General features: G+C 40.5%; 1 protein-coding gene across 2 annotated transcripts in view; it reads right to left on the bottom strand.

Annotated features, from left to right (window-relative positions):
- CLMN (calmin) overlaps positions 1 to 21,742 on the bottom strand; it is a 73,659-nt gene that overhangs the window by 18,176 nt on the left and 33,741 nt on the right. For both annotated transcript variants that reach the window (XM_059850247.1, XM_059850246.1), the window contains exons 2-4: positions 5,173 to 5,234; positions 2,591 to 2,686; positions 940 to 1,023 (exon numbers count right to left, since the gene is read on the bottom strand). In XM_059850247.1, the coding sequence (XP_059706230.1) occupies positions 940 to 1,023; positions 2,591 to 2,686; positions 5,173 to 5,234 (242 nt within the window). The remainder of the gene's footprint in view (positions 1 to 939; positions 1,024 to 2,590; positions 2,687 to 5,172; positions 5,235 to 21,742) is intronic.

The raw sequence follows: 21,742 nt of genomic DNA on the forward strand, positions 1-21,742 counted from the left end.
TGGGGTTTGCAGCAACTCTCCTGCATGACAAGCACTGCTGCTGGAGCAGGAGCTAAGCTCAGTGCAGGGAAGCAGCAAAGGGACACCAGTTGCTGTTGGAGCATCCCAAACAAGGCAGAGTTTTGCACACACACTGATCCCTCCTCAGCCATAAAGTTTAACCTTGCTTGAATCCTTCATAGGAAGTAGCCCAATATCTGTTTACTCCTTCTGGGGGATCTAAGGATACCATGTATATGAATTGTTAAATGGCTGGGCCTTCTCTTGGCCCCATTACTCTCCACAACACGCAGGCCACTTCCCCAGGGCTTGGAATAAACCCATCACAGGAGAAATCATAGGAATGAATGATTTCCAGCTACAGGGTCTGATCACACTTGGTCACTTACAACTGTAGGAAGTGATGCTGTGGTAGTACAAAACTGACTCAAAACTGAGGGAAGTTATGTCCCTGTAAGGCTTTGATTCCTGCAATTATGCATTTATATCATGTTCCCAGTTTCACTCTCTCTTGCTTTTGACTCATGAACAGCTGCTGCAGCAATCAGTTTAACAGATAAATACATGATTTCTATAAATGAAAGTATTTCTGAGAAAAGAAAGTCATACACCGTCAGTGTAACTGAAGTAATGCCCCTAAGACCCAGATCATAAAAATTACTTGCATTTCTTTTTATTTTCTTTTAATATTGGGTTCCTGATCCTTTAATCCCATTGAACTTTAACATATAAAATGAGCAAATAATCCTTGCTTTAGACTCTGTAGGTGTTCTTGTTGTGCATTTTTATGTGGCTTTTCAGCCTTGCTGCTAAGGTAAGTCACAGCCTTTTGAGCAGTACACTCCTCTTGCATATATGCAGCATATCAGATTGGCAACAATCACAGCCTGCAGCATACATCAAGAAAAAATATGAAGACAGGTCTTTAAAAATACTCACATTACTGTCCTCCAAGAACTTAAGTGCTTTGGCGATGTTGTTCAAACGAAAAATGCGATGGGTTGAAGATTTGTATTCGTGCATCTAGAAAAAAGAATTGCCACACTGTTTTTAAAACTGATGGAATCATTCTCCACATCATACAAAGATTAAAACACGACAAGCACTGAGGCAAAATAAAGCTAAGGAAATCTATCTATGGAAAATTATTGCCATCTTTTGTGAGCAGTGGAATGCTTCAACTACATGATTGTAGCAAAACAGGGTGAGCAACCAGCTTTCCTGCTCCCCAGATGTTACCACTCTCTTGGACCTGCCACATTGATTATTTATGTAATCACACCCCAGCCATGTTCAGTAACAGCATCAGGTTTGCCTGAAAATTCATAATAAAATATTTTTTTTTGTCTTGAATTAAATGAAATTATCCTAATTAAGAAGCATGAGCAATTTTAATAGCAGGCACAGGCAGGTGGGAGGCAAAAGCCTTCACTTAGGCAGAAATTAAAGATTTTGCATGCCTGTCTCCCTGCAATTCCACTTTGGCACACTGTTTTTATCCCATATGTGCAGAAACAGCTAACAAGAAATGCAGCCAGCTGACTTTACCCCTTTCTCTCAACTCCCCCCTGACCTGTGAAAGCATAGCCTAGGGTTTACCATGATGTATCTCCCCCTTCAATTGATTTCAAGCCTGGCCCTTGATGCAATCTATGTGAATGCACATAGAGAAACTGCTACTTCTGCTGCAGCTCTGCCAACCTTCAAGAATATTAAAAAATATTTTTGACTCTGAATGTGTGAGCACACATTCAGGGGGCAATCCTGCTGCAGGGTATGCAGGTGGTCAGTCACTACAGAGCATCACCAGGTGCATCTGCAGTGGTGAGACAGCTGCTCCTCTTACCCAGGTGTGGTAGCCACACATAGGAGAGCTCTGATGACAAGACCGATGGAGAAAGAAAACATTAAAATCAACTGGGCATTTATATTTGCATTGGGTGTTCCATTTCTGGTATGTGGAACTTTACACAGCTCTTACAAAGAAGGGAGGAGAGAAGTTTCTGATTAGTAAAGCTTTGCCCTGCTGATTTAGACCATATTAGTAAGACTAATGAAACCTGAGTCAGGATACCAGAATGAAACTCATGTATCATTATTCTTACTAATATGATCTAAATCAATGAATTTAATTCATTGATTCATCTAATCAATGAATGAAACTCAGGCCTACAGCAGGCATCAGAAGAGCTACTGAGTGCCATAATGATCTTAGACAAAATAGAAACAGAACTTAGGGATTAAAAAACTGATACAGCAAATATGTGTTTTCTTGGTAACATAACTTGGGTAATCTCCAAATGGAATGTGTGAGCATTAAAGTATTAAAGCCTTAAAAACCCTCAGGGATAGGAACATCAACACTGATCACCCACCATTTACACCTCATTGTCATATTTCCTTGAAATCTACATTATAGCTCAGGCCACCCACCTGTAACCTAAGGAAATTACAGCAAAGCTGCTGAAATTCTTACTACATTATGCAAGACATGGGCCCAAATTCACCCTTATTCCTTGGATATCCAGGCACTGTTGTTTGTAACATACCAAGCTCCTAGGTATGCAGGTTTCCCCCTCTCTGTACATACCAGCTTTTGTCCTGACAGGACTTCCAGGAGTGCCATCAAGATTTTGCCATCTTGTATATCAATGAACAAGTCTTTCACTTTCAAAGGAGGCTTGCACTGTGAAGAAAAGAAACCAGGCAGTTTTTAAAACATTGCTTTTTGATAAATCATCATAATTTCAGAGAGATGGAAGGAGAATTTTACATGTCAGATACAAGAAGTAAATCATATCCTGCTGTAAGAAAGAGCTGATTGTTCTTCACATCCGTGGCAATTCTGTCCTATGAATGTTGGAGCTAAAACTGAAATCAGACAAGGACTTATTCCAGATTTCCCATAACAGAATCTAACCCTAAATACTCTGCCTGAAAAACAACCACCCAGGGGTTGGGTGCTGATCCCTCAGATTAGACAGGTCCAGCAGAAGCAAATAGCACTTTGTGCAGAAATAAGCCCACGATCCAGCCAGCCACAATGCCCTTTCTCATGTGAAAGGCTTCTGGAGGTGCCATTCTGTCTCCCAGCATTTTCTAAGTACTTTAGAAAGCAACTTCTTGCATCGTGTCTCTTTTCTCAGCAAACTCCTCCAAAGGGAACCATCTCCTCACTTCACTGCAGTGTTGGTAGGTGTGTGCACTTCAAGGCACACAGCCAAGTCAGCTCAGGCCTTAGGGGTAGTCCCAGCTGCAGCAATTGCAGTCTGCTCAGGTGCCACTCACTCACGTGTCCCTAAAGAGCCCAATCTTTTCATCTTTGGTTGGGCAATACACTTCTGTTCCATTGAGCACTGCTCCTGGCAAACTGGGACCACACATTTTCATTACTGGTCTTTAATCTAGCCAAGAGACTAAACAATGCTCCATGAAAGAAAGCAAAGTATCTTTCCTTTCAAAATTAAATAACTTATCTGAAAGACTAAAACCCAAACACTTTCTATTTTTCCAGTACTTAAAGCAAGAACAAACAGAGCTCAGAAATTCAGACTATTCCAAATTATCCCATGATCAGCAGAGCCAGATCCTCTCAAGAGATGACCCAATTACGATCACACCAAAAGTTTCCTGAAGAAGTACAAGAAGACTTCATTGCTGCCTCCTAAAGAAAGAAGCCATTCTGTAAGAAGTGCCTCTTTGAGGATAAAGGCAGAAGACACCTTTCCAGTGAGTCTCCTCAGGGAATCACCTGAAATTAGAGACAGCTTCAGTGAAGCTGTCATTGTTTACATGGTTATGTTTATTATGCCACTTCCAGGAAATACATTAATTAAGCAAAAGGCTTTCACCCTTTCCCCAGAAAAGCATTTTTATTTGTTGAATCATAGAGGGAAAAAAAAATTGTATGCACTCAGAGAAAGCTGACCTGCCCACAAAGGTTCTAAGACTTCATATGGCTGGCACACCAGATTAACAGCACCCTTTTAGCCTTTTTCGGGCTTTTTCCTTCAGTAAATCAAAGACCTTCTTTGCAGTCACATATTTGACAACCCTTTCCAACAAGTTCCAAACCTGCAGTTAGTTTAAAGCCCTAGAGCCCGATTCACGAAGGCATCGTGTAACACTGTCTTCGTTCTGAGAGGCCCTTGGGAGCAATTCCTAGTCAAAACATTTCCAACTAGCCTTATTCTGATTTTCCAGTGAGATTTAAGAGGATCCCTTTATGCCTTCAAAAACACTCACTGCAGAGTAGTGGACTTAAGCAACTATATATGTGATGCTTTTCTTCTAAAACCACTTTACTTTACTGTGTCTGGAATGCAATCACTTCTCAAGAGCTACTAAACTGAGAATCAGCCCAAACTTAATCCCACTCTGTACTTTTTGTATTTAACTGCACATACTATAGCATTGTGAAGCTCAGTCACCAGTCTGAGGAGATCAGGAAGCTGGTCTCATTCCTAGATCCTGCACTAAGCATTGCTGCTGTCTCAGTAATATCAGGAATTTTTTTTCTCTTTTCAACCTCAACACCAAAAAAAAAATTCTCTGCACGACAAACTACTCAGGAGAGGTAGTACTTATCTACTATCAATAAGAACAGTATCTTAGATTTAAGAGCCATACTGTGGTGTCATTAAGAAACAATTACAACTTAAAGATATGATGTCTAAACATTAGCTCTCTGATGTAAGTGGATATGTGGATATCCCATCACATTGCCCCCAATAACATGACTGACAAGGAATTACTGTTTTCCATCTTCAGATCTGGGATGAAGACAGGTTCTGAAGAACAGCTTTCTTTAGCCACGATTCCTTAGATGTTCAAACTTCCAGTTCAGGGAAGAACACAGACATCATCATCTCAGAGCCTCAACCATATTGGATTTTAAGTGGGTGCATTCTATGGGAAAATTCTACCCTCATGATAACAGGCAATGGCATTAATGATTTAAATGCACCTGAGATGATAAAGCCAGCCTTCATTGTGCCTGGAAATGAAGTTTAATTAATCCAGAAACAGGCTTTGAGCTTCTACTCATTCTCCCCAAAACGTGCAGAGATGTCAACTTTGTTTCCAAAATTTAACTACTTCAGAGGAGTTAACTGCAATCTGTCCATGGCTATGTCCTTGTATCACAATATCAGGACTGTTTGTCAGTCTTACCTTTCCCAAGTGCAGGTTTATCCATCTGGTAAAGGTCCTCTTCTGCACATTTTCGCGTTCAACTAGAAATATCAGAGACAAAAAACAGAACTTAACTTTCCAGAAGAGGGAAAACTGGGAGTAAATTTCAGAAACTGATGCACAGAAGAGTTAGAATTCATGAGAACTTGGTGAATAAAACAAATATATTCTCAATCAGGAGATATAATGTCCAGTGTTTTATTCAATTTCTTTGACCAGACATGAGCTAGACATTTGTAGATCCATTTAAAAGGCAGGAGGAATGAATTTCTTAGTTTTGCAATCTTCAGTGTTCAGCTCCTGTGAGGTGAACATTTACGTGCTGTGCACAGCTCTCCAATGTTGTCACTCTCTGAGCTTGACGCTTCTATGCCAGTTTACAGGATTATTGCTCTGACACCCTCATGCAACTTGGGCTGGTGTGGATTCCAATGTATTTGCATGCACAAGGCAACAGGAGCAACACAGCAACTTTGTCTTCATTCTTATGAATGGAAAAGCCTCATGAAATCCCATCTTCCCAGCTCCTAACTAGTGCATTTAGAATCAAAATTCCAAGTCCCCAGGCTGAAGAATCATTTTATTTATATTGCAATACGACTAGGAGTGCTTGTACTGGCCAGAACTGTGCTGCACAAACAGCTCTTGGGCCAGCTGAGGAGTTTTTAATCACATCTGCCATTTCCTGAATCCATTTCCATAGTGAACTATGGCAAGAGTGTAAGGGGAATCATATTACTGACCAGCTTTCATTTACCTTCTAATATAAAAGAGTAAACCATATACTTCATATAAATGAAGTAGACTGTCAAAGCAATATTTCACTTTAAAGACAATTATTCCCAAATGGTTACCAAGTTTCACTTGAATTAAGGAAATCTGGCAATTTATGAACAAAACCCATTAAAACTAGTTATATGCTAGTATTTCAATTTACTCATAGAGCATATCAAATATATTTTAAAACCATTTTGTGTTTCTTCAGCCCTACAAAAACAGCTAACCTATCTACTGGGAAATCACATTCTAAAAAAGCCTGGGTTGCTTTTATTGGTCAGACTGATTACAGGCCAAGCAGTAGCTTCTGTAAATCAAATTTTAATATTGTTCTTTTTGATCATTTGAATCAAAGGGTCAGCAGCCTCTAATCATATGTATAACTGTTTTCCTTATTTTGATAGTGGAATAGATCTTTTCAGCATGAAGTACATCTGTCACTGAGGTCCATTCAGGCCTTTTAAGTAGTCTTATTCCATAAAACCTGATTTTCTCCAAGACTGGTTAAAAAAAGTCATTACCCTTTAAGTGCTTTAGAAAACATAGAAAATGCCAAACTAATTATTGCTGTTGGCTTTTCTTTTAAAATATCTTAGAAGAACGTGCAAAGATTTGAAACAGCTCTCTCCAAATGAAACTGTAAATTATATTAGGACTCCGGAGTGTCTGTAAAAAACACCCACAGCATTTACCACCTACAAATCTCAAAGTACAATAAACTGAGAGATGTGTCACATATTTATTGGGCTTCGCTTTCTTCAGCACCTCAGCTTCAGAACTGGGTTTCCATGCACTCACTCCCACAGCCACGGCTGAGCAGCAGAAGTGCTGTGTGTCACCCAGGGTGTAACTTCGACAATCGAGCTGTTAAAATTAACCTTTGACAGTGGGAGGAGGTTAAGCCAGAACTGTTCCCAGATACACTTCTTTCTGTTCAAATACAGGTGTACAGAATGGGCAGAAGAGCTAGCAGTAGGCAGCAGGGCCACCCATTAAACTTGTCTGAAATGCTGAGGAATGTTTGGATGGGCACCAGTGCCAGGCTTCAGAAAAGAAAAAGGAGACCTTATCAAATGGGCTGAATATACAGATTTCCAATGTCAACCAAAATCAAAAAGGAAACACAGAAAGGTTCACAGAAGCAAATGAAGTGTTTTCTGGTCTCATCAGAGGCTTGGTTTCTTGTCATATTTTTCACCAGTCACTTTGGCAACCTTCACTTTCAGTGTAAATAAGGATGCAAAAGAGAGCTGTGTTTATTTACAGATCATCCATAAAACTGAGCACACACTGGCTCCTAATTTTGCTGCAGAAATTCTGCCATGATGCAAATTAGGAGCTGCACATATGCCTCAAAGGATGGGTGAGCCAAGCTGGTATTACTGCTTTGGGAAGCTCACACACCAAACATTAAAAAAAGGCACATTGAGGAAAGCACTTGCATACACAGACAGGTTTCTGAGGTGAATTTGTCTCTATGGCAAACAGCTTCTTTCCAGGAAGACTGATGACCCCAGAATGGGCACTGCTTGATTCTGTAAAATTCTAAAGCAACAGCAACTGGAAGGGGAAGAGGAAAGGAGAGGAAATGTGTTTATAAAATCCCTAAGGCACACAAACCCCTAATGCAGTCCATATGTTCGATGGCAGATTTAATGGGAAAAGTTCAGCACAGGTATTTACTGGTGTGTGCCTTTAACTGCTATTCTGCTCCAGCATTGTGGACCTCCCAGTTTCAGTGCAGCCCCTCCTCTCCACAATCCTTTCGTTTAAGACCATTGTAGAGACTCTATAAACTTTATGCAGTTTCTATAAATTAAATGGAATCTTTTTTTCTCCTTCACACCTAATATTATATGAAAGTGAAGAAAATAATTCAAGTCCAAAGTTCCTATACTTATGTGTATAGTTTACTAAAACTGCACTGTGTTTACTGGGCAGCTAGAGAGCAATAACACTATTATAAAATAATAATTACACCCACCATATGGCTGGCCTGTAAACAAAACCTATACTGGAAAAGAAGGATGTCTGCTATGAGGGTTGAATTGAAAGATGTAATGCTGGAAGGTAAAAATTCAGGAATTGCCTTTTTGATTCAGCTCAGCTCAGACCTTGATATAAGAGAAAAATTATAGAGACAAATTCTGACTGCTCACAGAAGCTGGGTCTTCCACACTCTTCCAGTAAGCCCAACTACAAGATGCTTTCACAGGAGGGTGTAAGACATACAGTGTTTGTATCAAAGTGCATGGGTAGGGCACTGACAGGCATTAACTGCAATAATTTAGAGGGAAAAAAGCCACTGGAGAAGAAAAAGGTGTACTGTTAGGATTGGGTGTTCCCTATTGCATAACCCACACAGTTCTCTGCCCCACAGCTGTCTCCTAGAGGACAGCAGAACTTGGCAGAATTGGCTCAGCCCCAGGAACTGCACCCTAGTTAGTATTCAGTATTCACAAAGATATACTGCTTCATAAAATCTTATGGCAAAGGCAACTAATTTCTCAAAGAATAAAAAGAAGTTAGTTCAAAAACCACTTGGGCAAAACTCAAGGTTAAGCTACTAATGCACAAGGGAGTTCTGCTGCTTTCCTGTGTGGCACTATTTCCTTCCCCATCAGTCTAGAAATTCCACAAGCATTTGCTAATGCCATTTCTCCCCCTCCCAAATCTCCTCAAAGGTCACTACTGTTTGCATCACCTGCAGGAAGCCAATCCCTAAGAGCCTCCATGTTCAACAGCAAAATTGGAGATAGCAAATATTGATTTGCTTCTAAATACTATTTATTCTGTTGTTGTGGAACCAGATATGAATAATCCTCTGAGGCGCACCACCATGGGGCTGGGCACTTCAAGGAACTTTGAAACATGGAAGCTGATTTGAGTAGAACACTTGTCAGTGTCTAATTACATAGTTTCAGGAAACTGCTTGATTTGCATGTATGGATATTACTCCCAAAGCAAAGCAGAAGGTCACTTAAATTTGCTTCCAGACCTATTAGCATTTCATCTAGGATATCATCATCAAATGATGTTAAAACCTTCACAACAGGCCAAGCTGGCTTGCAGATCCATTTACAACTTACCTTCCAGACATCTTGCCAAGTTCCAGTTTTGTAATAAGCACAAAATCCAGCTTCCTTCTTTCTACCACAAGCTCAGCCTCTATAGATACACTTGCTATTAAGAAGAAGCAAGTTTTCAAGATGGAAATGCAGGTGTTGGCCATCTAACTATGACAGAGGATGCTTTAACCACCCTTGGCTGCAGAGGCAACAACTCGCCAGGATAATCGCCCCATATTCACTTCGTAAGTACCCAGTGGCCACCACAGAACCAGTTCATAATGTGCATGGCTCTGGATGTATCCCAGCATTTGCCAATGTCTTTGATCAGGAGAAAATGACACTTCTTATTACACAACAAAAATAGATGGGGAAATGTATGATAATTAAATACTACAGCCTAACTCCAAAGTGGAAAGTGGTTCAGACACCCTAAGTCTTGGGAAATGCAAATTCCTCTCCTTCTGCCTTCCTCACCCCCAAACTCACGTTCATAGAGTTAAGCAATCAATCAGTCTCTAATGAACACACACTGAACAATCCACTTTTGAACTCCAGGCCACTAAATAAAATGAGAACTGGATTTTAAACTGGGTGTTCCTGCACTGTGACGCAGCTTAGGTATTTCTGATTACTAGGCATCATACTCACAAATCTGAATACTCCTTTCTCTGCAAACAGTGTTCACAAAGGAAGCCAGAAAATGGATTTTACCTAAAAAAGCTCATTTGAGATGATGATAGATGCAAGTAATTGCCCATGGGCCAATAAAGCCCACGCCATTAGTTAGAGTACGTGCTCAGGCACTGGATGCAGGATGCTGATGACAGATACCGGATAAGGACAGCCCTAGGGAAGTACAGATCCTTGTCCAGGATTCCTTCTACTGCTCCAATACAACACATGGGACAAAGTTCAGGTGCACAGCCCAAGGACAGAGCACATGTAAGCAACACATCTGGCATGGGGAGGATGATTAAAGGTGTACTGCAACGAAAGGAAAAGGGGTGAGCGAGAGAGACTGGGTGCAGGGGTAGCAACTGACAGCAAAAAAACTGGAGAGTTTAGGATGAAATGTGTAAAGTAAGGCAGGGAAAAGTGCAATTAAATTTTGTACTTTTTTTCATGTCAACACAGAGTTACATTAAACACATTGAACTATGAATGCTCAGAGACATAATTTCTATTAAATGTTTTCAAAAGAGGATGAAAAAACAGCTCAAAACATTCCTCTCGTGTATGTGGTGCAGTCCAGCAACACTGCTCTGCGAATACTCAGTACTTGCACATAAAATCTCCATATTTGTAAGAGTGTGAATTTTAAAGGCATAATCAAAATATGAGGAAAAATTTTAGCCAAATTGCCCACAAAATTAATTTTATAAACTTATGAATTCCTGTGAATTCTATATTTTCCTTGTACTTAAGAAATCCCCAAGCAGCTTAGAAGATTAATATAAATTTTCTGTTTGATCTATACAGGGGTTGAAGGCTTTGTTGTGCACCATATGCCAATTTGATGTAATCTGGAGCACATGAAATATTAAATCTTAAAAGCCCTGGTTTTCTAAAGCAAACATTAACTACACTATATAACATGAGTCTGCTCTCAAGTTACCTCTTATGATCAGGGCCTCTAAGCCCTCCAGATGAAGTTGTTAAGTTAATTGTTTGTTGAAACTGACCCATTTATTAGGGGCCTTATTGAATTTCTATGGCAGGTGTTGAAAGCTTGAGGCTTTTTCATTCCATCAAAGTTGCAGAGTCCAAGTCTTATTGGTTAAAAATTCTTTAAAACTCAGGTTGGTGCTGCAGAACACAATCATTGTAAGATCCTCAAGCATTACATTTTCATTAGCTGCAGCTAAACAGGTTTCTTTTGGACTTCAGTGTCTGGTTATAGCAAAATATTTACTGCTGCAATTGGTATATTAAGATTACATGCACCAGACAAATACTACAAGATGAATATGAGATTTCTAAAAAACTCTTAGAGCTTCAATCCTCATAATGTCTGAGACAGATGTTTCTCTTGCCAAAGAATTAGATGAATTTACTTGTAAATTCTATTGGGCTTTGGAAGAGAAATCCTACATAAAATATTACTATTAGAGCTGATCAAAATAGCTTCCAATAAGAGGGATTTATATTCTCCCTTGAAAACTAATTTAGTAGTGGCAGATGGTAAAGATTCCCCTCCATGTACCCTTCAATCACAAAGCAAATATCTTTGTTCACATTACTCTTTATATACATGGGAAATGTTATTGAACAGAATAACAAAATTTCTCATTTACATAGCAGGAATGTTATGAAACAAAATCTGACAAGGTTAAAAAAGAGAAATGCAATTCTGTTCTGAACACTGAATGAAACAGACATCAGTGCTTACCGTGAAGATTGCTGGACCCAAATAAAGTATTAACTAGGTTAAATTCAACAGGTTTGAAATTGATCTAAAAAGTGACTTAAGTGTCAAACCAGCAGGGGGTTTTCAGGCTGTGCAGGACGCCTCTTGTGGTTTATTATACTGTTCAAGGACCATAATACCTCATTCTGTGTATGAAATGAAACAGGATTTGCTGTTACCAGCAGGTGCCATTAGGAGAAATGCAACAACAACCAATAATGTCGTGGTTCAAGAGTTGTTGCCAGAGTTCATGATGTTCCAGTGCTGCTTGCTGCACTAGAACTGGCTTCTCCAAATGGTTCACTTCCTGGGACTGCTGATGTTTCTTGAAGGGACTGAGGTCTGCAGCTCTGAAGTGAGCAAAATATCCCACCCCTATCATTGCTGGCATATTGAACTCTGTTTTAAAGCACAATGCTTAACTTCAATTTCAGCCTCTTGCATCTTTTCTACCTACTTGAGTATGTTCAGTCAGATTCTCTGTACTTGCTCAAAAGTAAAATCAGGAGCGCTCCTCTGAGACTAACAAAATCATAGTTGCCACGTTCAGCCAGGTACCCCTTAGCCCTATGTTCTTATCAGTTGGAGAAATGGCTCTTGAATAAAGTTCACATTGACATGGTTTTACCAGCACAGACCTTTCCCTCCCACATGGAGAAGTAGGTCCCACAGCCATATCAGCATCTGTACCAGTATTCTGTGTATCACCTCTAAGTGATCCCTAGAAAGATCTCCATTCTTATCTTGTGGCATCTAAAATGAAAAATACATTACCCTCCAGAAACCATCCCACATCCAGCAAGTAAGGGCTAGTCACAGAGTCCATTCCATTCCATCTCCACTTTGCATTTACCTTTACTTGTTATGGCAAACCTAGAAAGCCTAAACTGTGAAGCATTCCTTATTCTTCATATTTTTTTCACTTCTAGAGAGGAAAAAAATCCTTTTGGCTGGTTAACTTTGTTGAGACATCAAAATCTGAAATGCAGTAAGATATTCTGCTATACATCACATCTGACAACAGTGCTAAAGCCTGAATAATTTGAGATGAGCAAAGAAGCCAAAAAAACCCCACATTATGTGTCAGGGATATTTCTTGACACTCAGAATCAAATGAGAACTAGCACGTGCCCAGAGTCCCACTGTTTCCTATATTTGTCAGTTAATGTTAACAGGTTGGTGTTTAACTGTATTTTTATGCATTTGAAACCATTGTAATTAAATCTGTGAGTAGAATGAAGAAAACACAGGGGCAGGGGACTGGCAACACATCCACTTTCCACAGAAGAGTCCCAGGCAGTTCCCTGAGCTTCTTTAGACAAATCAGTCTTTAACTCTCAACCAGGATCTTTAAAGTACCACAGGATGGTACAGAAATGCTGAGAAGACAATTGCCAGAGGTGTATCATCTTCTTTGGAATTTGCCTTTTCCTGTGGGAAACTTAAAAGACAGTAGTTTTATTTTCTAAAATAAGGTAAGGAAAGGCAACCATGAATAAGTCACAGAACTACCTTGTAAAAGGCCTGAAATCAGAAAGAATTGCTTGTTGGGGTGCTGGTGGCTTCTGGATTTCTCTTTTCTGCTTCCCCCACTGTCCCCAAACAACTCGAGATTACCTGGTCAATACATCATCCAAACCAAGGAATGCTTACAAAGCCTTCTGGACACCACAGCACTAGAAGAGGTTCAGAAGTAAAACTTAGTTATATATTTGCACAACTGAAAGAGCAGTAGTAAAAGCCAGAAAGAGTAACCTGGTGCAGGGACCACCAAAACCTAGAGGTGTGCTCAAGAAATGGAGCGGGCTCATATGGATGTGCAGAATCCAGAGCCGTGCTGCCTACTGCCTCTATCTCACTTATTCTTTCTTTTAATGTCTCTTATCAAAGCCAATAAGCAGCCCAGAAGAAACAGAGTGAGGAGCATGGTAATCAGGTGAATATTAGAGACTTGCAGAAATACATGCAACTCTAACAGCAAAAGATTGAAGAGATTTATGGAGATTAATATTTACTAGAGAAAAATCCTCTGGCTTTGGAGGAATAAGCAGATGCTTTGTTCATTGTGGGCCAGACATGTGATCTGAAGTAGAGGGTACAAGCCTCTTTTGGAGGGACAGAGAGGAACACAAAACCAAAAACAAGAGGTAAGAGGTGGGAGCTACACTATATAAGGGGCTGTATTGCAGTGCAAGGCAACCAGCATTCAAAAATGGATTAAGGCAGACCATAAGCTGCCAAAGTTAGATTAAAATGGATAAAAAGCTGAACAACAGTAGAAATCCTTTTTAAGATGCATTTTATAAAATGCAAGAGCCTAGCATACTCCAGTGTGCTGTACCAGTACATATTCCTGAGGAGTTGCCATTTGACTTAAATGACCTGTTGGGAGGCATTCTAGGAGGCTTCAAGAGAGTTACTCCTGCTTTTCTAGAAAGGGTGGCTGCCACAGAAGAAGTTACAGGCAGACTAAGGATGGTAAAATTTTAAGTGTTCAGCAAAGTCAATCGTGCAGTCTCCTGCCCAAGATCCCAAGCCTGGCCCCTCGAGCACTAACACAGGCTGTGTGGGCAGCACAGCAGAAAGCCTGGTCCTCTCTGCACCCTGGTGAGCACTGCTTTAGGTAGCACAGGGAACTGTGAGCTGAAAGGCCTGAGTATTATCCAAAAGTGAGCAGAGAAATTGAAATGAGCACCAGTCTTTCCTTTGCTCCAGCAGGCTCTACGACCAGGTTATAATGTATGAACATAGTTCAGAAATAACATTGGCCCAGCTTACCAATTATTAAAACTAGAAGGTGTCAGACAAAATCTTGGACTGGGTTTGGATTAAGGCCTGCAGTAGCACTCAGAATCCCAGTTTTCCCTGAGTCTCACAGAATGTGGAAATGCAGCCCTCAAGTGACTCACTGATGCTCTTGAAGGAGCTCCACATTTTTAGCTATATGCCTGAAGGCAGGTTTGAACAAATCTGCCAGGATGAAAACCCAAGAAGAGCAATGTGTGTATGAGCTCTCTTGTTCTGCAGATCCAACAATAAAATAGTACCATTTTATACCATTAAATCAATGCCATCAAAAACCACAGCACAGTGAGCTGTAGACACTTCATGCATCTTCAACACTGACACTGACATGCCTCCTCACTTATCTATTAAATAGTTCACCTGTAGCTCCCAGGACAGCTACCACCTCTCTACCTTGCTAATTTTTGCAACTATTTTCCAAAATTTCAAATTAGAACATGGCAGGAACCTTGAAAATCCACACTCTGTCCTTCATAGCCAAAACATGGAACATCCACTCAGAAGGAAAGGCAAATGTAAAAGAATTTGGATTTTAGTGCCAAGCAAATATCTTTGTTGTTCATGGAAATTTCCATAGACAAAATCTACCAGAGAGACATTCCTCATGTACAATTTTACCCATAGCAAGAAAACCTTTTTTCAAGCAAACCCCCCCATTACTACATAACTATACTGTGTGTTTGCACTGTACATAACTATACTCTGTGTTTGCACTGTACCTTCAACCTCATCAGCTCTGTCATCCTCCTTATCAGACTTTTTCATCCCTGGGCACAAGACACAGCAGTGTCTTCTGTTACAAAGAAGCAAATGGGAGCATCAAGAACATTAGGGACCAATTATCATGCAAGCAACGAGCCCTTCCTTTAATACAACCTGCAGTGCTCATATGGCATCATCACATCTTTCCAAAAGCCGAGTTTAAAATTAAAAAAAAAAAAAGCTCATGGAAAGAACAGGTATTTTGTTGCTTTGATCTGTGTCCAGCATGCATAACGATCCCTCCTGAGATGCATTTAAGAGATGCACTTCAAAATGGGATGTAAGCCATCTGTTTGTTATATTAGCTTGTACTCAGAAATTAATCTGATATTCCAGAGAAAGGCAGACCTTCCAATAGAAGTCATAGTCCCTAGCAGAGGAATAAAGGCCTTTTGGCATGAGAGGGAGGGCCAGCACAAGGGCAAGGTCAAGCCACATTTTGGCAGCAGAGCTGGCCTGCTGTGTACAGCAGCCCTTGGCCCAAGAGCACTCACATTTACAAACACTATCACATGAGCTCACCCTTGCTCCCCTTGTTGCACTGCCTTGCACCTCACCCCAAGCCCTAACAACAGGATTATGGTTAGTGCATGCTCCTCCTGGCTTTTTTTCTGTTTGCCATATCAAATAAGGAATGTTATGCAATGGGAGTAATGCAGAGCATGAAGGCTGACAGCATTCCTGCAGCTGGAGGAGTCAGAAGAGCTCTAATCAGTCAGCTTCTGTTCTGCCTCTTTTTCCTCTCTCTGACAGGCACACCTGGCAATTTCAGCCCAGAGGAATGCTGGTGTGTGCTGGATATGGTTAATAGGTGATACCTCCACCTTCTTTAGGCTTCCAGTTACCTTTAGAGCTGGAACATGCATGCTCCCCAACAGGAAAAAATCAGTACCTTAGCCTCCATTTTTCTTCAACCATAGGGAATGAGATGGATGGATGGATGGATGGATGGATGGATGGATGGATGGATGGATGGATGGATGGATGGACAGCAGAAGAGGGCACCAATGCTGTCAGGACCATGTACTCCAGTTCCTTATGGCAATCCTTAAGGAGCTGAACAATCCAGTAAAATAGGAAAAGACACCAAAACCATAAGGAAGGCTGCACTGCACACAGAACCTGCTGTCTGAACGCCTTGTCACCAGCACTGAGATAAGGTGAGCTAGTACCAGCACAGGCATTGGCACTGTGGGTGAATGGGATGACAGAATCTCCTCACTCAGGCCCTGCCTGTGCTCAGACCTAGAGATTTCAAAGCTGTTTTATAACTGTTTGTATATGACTTGTACAAGATTCTTTTATAAGAAGGCCAGGTATCTCACAGAGCTGTGTTGGAGCCAGGACAGGGCCATTCTGCCTCTGCATGTGCTTTCAGCTGAGAAGCTTTTGCTGGTGGCCATGGTCCTGGGCAGCAATCAGTGCCTTGCCTGGCTCATGCCATCCAGCAACTGCTTCGTTGTGAGAGCCTGGTTTTAAGCTGAGAAGCTCAACTCTTGTGAAGAGTTTCTACTCTTTACAGCTGTATGAAATGACTTTAAAAAAAAAAAAATCAGAAATATGAGACATGACTCATGGATTTTGAGAGCCAAAGTTCACATATCCCCATTGTGTGTCATTTTGAGATCACTTGAAAAGACATTTTCAAGTATTCCAAGGACTCTGGCAGGCTTGAAGTGTGCATGGCAATGAACACCATCAAAGCACTTGCAGCACCCATAGTACAAGCAAAGTCAGACCAGAGAATTGAGTAATCATGACTAAAACATGATCATACAGTCAGTTCCCCTCAGGATTAGAAACACAATGAAATCTTCATAGGAAAGAAAAAAAAAATCAGGAATGCAACAACCTGATTGCAGCCTTTTGCATGGCAACAGGGAAACACCAAGTCTTTAAGCAGATGCTACTTTGAAACTAAGGTATCATTTAAAAAACTAAAATTACTCCCAATGCAAAACAGCATTTAGATTCTGCTACAAAATATTGCTGGGAAGGTCATGGATACCAGAGTATGACCTCTATCAAAAAATCCTGTGTAAGGTATGTCAAGGAGAAGGCTCAAAATCTTAAATGCCTGTGGGAATTCCTTTCAGGCCTTGGGTAAATTTTCATGCTCTGTGCTTCTCATCTGTAAAAGTGCAATCATTCATGCTTTGAAGCTAACTTGAAATTGAACCTACAAACACTGACTGCAAAGTCAGGCCCTAATGTTTAGTAAATAAGGAATTCATAAGTTCACTTTCATGATTCATCTATTCAACAACACCAAAACTGCTGATCAATAACATCAGTTGCACAGCCAAGGAAGGAATGCCAACAGGACTTGGTACTGCAGTGTGCCTCTCTTGTGCTGGCTTTGTTTGCACCTGTGTATTGACCCCAGTGCAGTGAAGTTGTAAAGACAGAAACACCTTTCACCTACTAACCCTGGAAGTAACTGATACTGGAAGTAACAGAGGAGAAAATGTTACAACTGAACTTCATCACCAGGCCATCCCTCCCTTGTCCACCAACATGACATTCATAAGAAAGTCACCAGAAAAGTCAGGCTGGGAATTTTGTTTTAGTGTAACTTCACAGACTCTTTTCATGGTTACCCTTTAGTTTATTTTTTCCATTAATAATTATGACTGCAATTTAGCTGTAAGAATGGCTTTGAAAATATACCTTCTCTATTTCAATTTATTTCTACAGCTGCAGAATTACATTGTTTAACTTTTCTTTCTTAAGTGGATTTCCTTTGGCTTTGGCTCCCATTTAATAAAGTGACGAGTTTACTGAAAACAGCCTTTGCAGTTCCAGTGGATTAGTAGGGTAAAGCCTAACTTGATTGAAAAATAACTTTGCTCCGTGTTGCTTTACTGCCAGTCAGCTCTCACTATTGCCTACAGCTGCATCTGGCTGACAGACCAGTAATTTCACTTTTTGTTTGTTTTCAAATGGTCAGCAACAGCCACACCAATAACATGAACACTCTTCATTTTCTGTGGTGTGTGCAGAGTAGGTGGGAATCCTCTAAGTGGAGACACATTGTCAGAAGAGGGCTTTGCTGCTCTGCTGGAGATCAGCAGCTGATAAATGCAAAGAAAGCATGTATGGACCAAAGACAGCAATATAATTACTTACAATTCCATGCCAGAGGAAACACGTGGGTGGCAATTAAGTACAAAAAGCTTGTCAGAAATCCCTAAGCAGATAATTTAATCAGGATTTGATGCTATGACACCACAACATGCAGCACACCTCTTTAAGGTCTGCAGAGCCTTCGTTCCTCACTCATCTCACATCCTGCAGCGTTCTGGGCACAGCTGTGTCCCACAGGGGCTCTTCCGTGACAGCACCCACAGGTCAAGATAAGCATCAGGATTTAGCTTTTATTTCCCTTCTAAAACAAACAGATTTAATCTGTAGATCATTTCATTATAAATAAAATAATAAATAATAGTTACTCTGTTCTTTCAACATTGAAAATGTTTAATTTTATAGCTGTTTTTGTAGGGTGGCCACATTAAACTCACATATGTAAGCAAACAAAGACACTTTGACATTAACAGATGAGAAGAAAGGACCATGGGTCATTCAAATTCCCAAGATAAATTTTGTCTTCCTCTCCTACCTTGGCCAGAAAATTAAAAAATGGAGATAACTGGTGGCATTTACGAATGCCAGTATTGGCTCATATGTCTCCACTGGAAAAACAATAATCAATTGATTTACTTCTATGACCATTAAACATAGGATTTTAAAGCTTAATTGTATAAATCCTTCCACTTAGACACTTTCAGCCAACTCTCTCCATTAAAAAAAAAAAATTTAAACTACAGTCAGGTGTAGAAGTACAACTATATAGCAAAGGACATATTTTTGTCACAGACAACATAAAGAGAAGTAAAATCTTTGAGTTTATGAACAGATTAGAATTTTCAAAATAATGACAAAAAGTACTTAGACACGTTCATAGTATTTACAATTTCAGCACAGATCTCCTTGCATAAAGAACATAAACTTTGCCCACTAAGTGAGATACAGCAGTCTTCTAGAGAACTTCCCTGGTAAGGAAGCTGCCAAGGAGTTAAGAGATGAAATCATCTGGTTTCAGAAGGAATTGCCAGTCAAAGGAAAAGCCTTCTGCTGGTATAAACTGACCCTTTTCCTCTGGATTTTTAGACACTTATAAAACTGATCCATATACTTTCAGGGTGAAACATAAGAAATTATCACTGTACTGATTTTACAAACAAGTTACATTTGATTTATTTGTCTGATGTCATACAAGAAGCCAAGTTACGTCTCAAGCCTTGCTCTTTTAAATCACACTTTGCATGCTATGCCAGGATATGCTTAGAAAGCACTGGTTTGATTTGAGTTGCTATGCAAGAGATGGATCTTTGAAATGCAGCTTGTGTGGGCCCTTTTCTTAGTGAAATCCACTGAGATACTGAACTCCACAGTTAAAATAGGTTTTTCCATACAGGTTTGAAGCAAATGAATTTGGAGCAGAATGTACTTGCTATAAAAAGTAAGGGGAAGAAAAAGTCTTCAAACTTAACATTTGTCCCAAGAGTCACATAAAATTTCATGTCTCAGGGTTGTCTTCCAGGGAAACTAATGTTTCCCTGGAAACGTTTCTAAATACAGTTGCTCCACTCACATCTTGTACTAACAGTTTGTTCTTCAAGTACAGAGATGGGCTAATCAGTGCTGAGTTAGTATCCCTGAAACTTGCCCACTCGAGTCAAATCCCACAATTTCTCAGGATCCACCTATTTTTAATAACTTAATGTAACAACATTATGTAACAAACCTAACCTGTGGTTCAAGTTACTTCCAAAAGTCAATGCATGCAAGTCCTCACCTCATACTTTAGCAGTAGCCCTAAAACATTTTTAACCTCTGGCACAAAAAATAGAGATGCACTACTAAGTACTCCTCAAGTCTGAGACAGCTGGTGCTCAGCCAGGCACCAGAGGCATTCCAGGAAAGGGGCTGTATCCTAACTTCATATCATGCCTGGCACATTGGAGCACCAATCACTTGTAGAAGCAAGATCCAGTTAAGCTATGATGGATTACACATTTCTGAGGAGCTCCTGAGAACCAGTGGAGGAAATCTGTGGAGTCACCATGGTGTGTGGTTTCCCTCCTTATCCAGGCACTAATGTAAGCATTAGTCCCAGTTTCCTCTTGGATAAAGCATAAATGCTGGTGAATATTTCACTTCTAGAGTGCAAGAAGAAGGAGATGCCTATTCCCAGCACTCCTTTTGGTTACCCTGCACTGAATTTCTTGCCAATATCCACCTACAACTAGGAGGCAGTGGGGGTCCTGACATGTTTCCTTACAAGATCTCCAAGTTGCAGTGTGTTTGGCAGAGTGCTGTCCTGTGTCTCTGCCTAGCATGAGCTGGCTCTGAAAAAGAGTCTATGGGTGATACCAGCCTTTGCCCTGTCATCTTTAAGCTTTACCAGAACAGAGGTGCTGGAACACATCATGCTAATCTCTAGTGACTACTTACCTGGAAGATGGATATTTTTTGGTGACAAACAATTCTTTGATCTTTTGATACAAGAGTAGTGGCAAGAGTAAGATTATTTGATCTGAAGAAACGAAGACTTAGGATTTGACAGAATAATTTTTTCTCTTTGTGTGAGGTGTCTCGTGAGTGGCACTGAGAGACTAATTTGCTGTCTTTCCCAGCAAAAGAACTAAGGAACATCAAATGAAAACACCAGGACACAGGCTTAAAAACAAAACTAAGGGAATTGCCTCTTCAAACAGTTGCACTGTTGACATCCTCACAGCTAGATGCTGAGGATTCAACATCTTTAGTGAGAGCTCAAGGGGAGGCACGGTCACTGAAGGAAACTTCACCCATGTTGTTCACCAGCAAATTCCCTCCTGGCTCTGGAAGTCCCTGTTTTGCAAATGGTTGCAGACTAGATGAGGAATTGTGAAAACTCTTGCCCTTTTTTCATACTAACTAGGTACACTCTTTGGCATTGTCAGAGACACTGGGCTGGACAGACCTTTGTGTGAGTAGGTGCCTCCTGCACATTCCCTGTCAGGAACTGCAGGGACGAGTCTCAGCTGTGGGACAGGTCAGAGAGCACCTGGGCTGGAGGCATGCTGACATGTTCTAGGCTGAAGAAAAAGATCACTGTGGATAAAAGGCTCTGGGAGGCAGAGAAAAATTGAGAAACCTTTGCTTTTTCATGCTTGTATAGCAGTGGCAAGGCAAGAGCCTTGGGTTTGGTTTGTCTTTTCACTGTTGCCTGCTCTGTCCAGTCTACAGTGGGACTTCCACCACTGCAGATAAATAGATGATTTTTACCATACCTGACACCAATTTAAAGTCTTCTTTGCATGACCTGGTATGGTTCAACTCTCAGATGGACTGCAATATTAAAAAACAAATCAGGGAGAAGCAAGGACCTGGATAAAACAACCCTTTTGGCTTCCTGCTCCAACAGCCTTTCACTCACTTTTACTGGTAAAAACCAATACACCTTGTTAAAGCCAACTCCTTTAACAAATTACTTTATTAATTTCAAATGCACTAACCTATTTCTAAAACAGCTGTCCTTGTTAAACCATCTGTCTGTTACTGAAACAGACATGAAAAAATTCTGCAGTGCCTTAGACAGTGTAGCTATCACAGAGCCCATGGATGGGACACAAGCATTTTCATCCCAAGCTGGACACAGAGAAAAACCTCTATAGTAAGC

Source organism: Haemorhous mexicanus, chromosome 6 (assembly GCF_027477595.1).
Source record: "Haemorhous mexicanus isolate bHaeMex1 chromosome 6, bHaeMex1.pri, whole genome shotgun sequence".
Lineage (NCBI taxonomy): Eukaryota > Metazoa > Chordata > Aves > Passeriformes > Fringillidae > Haemorhous > Haemorhous mexicanus.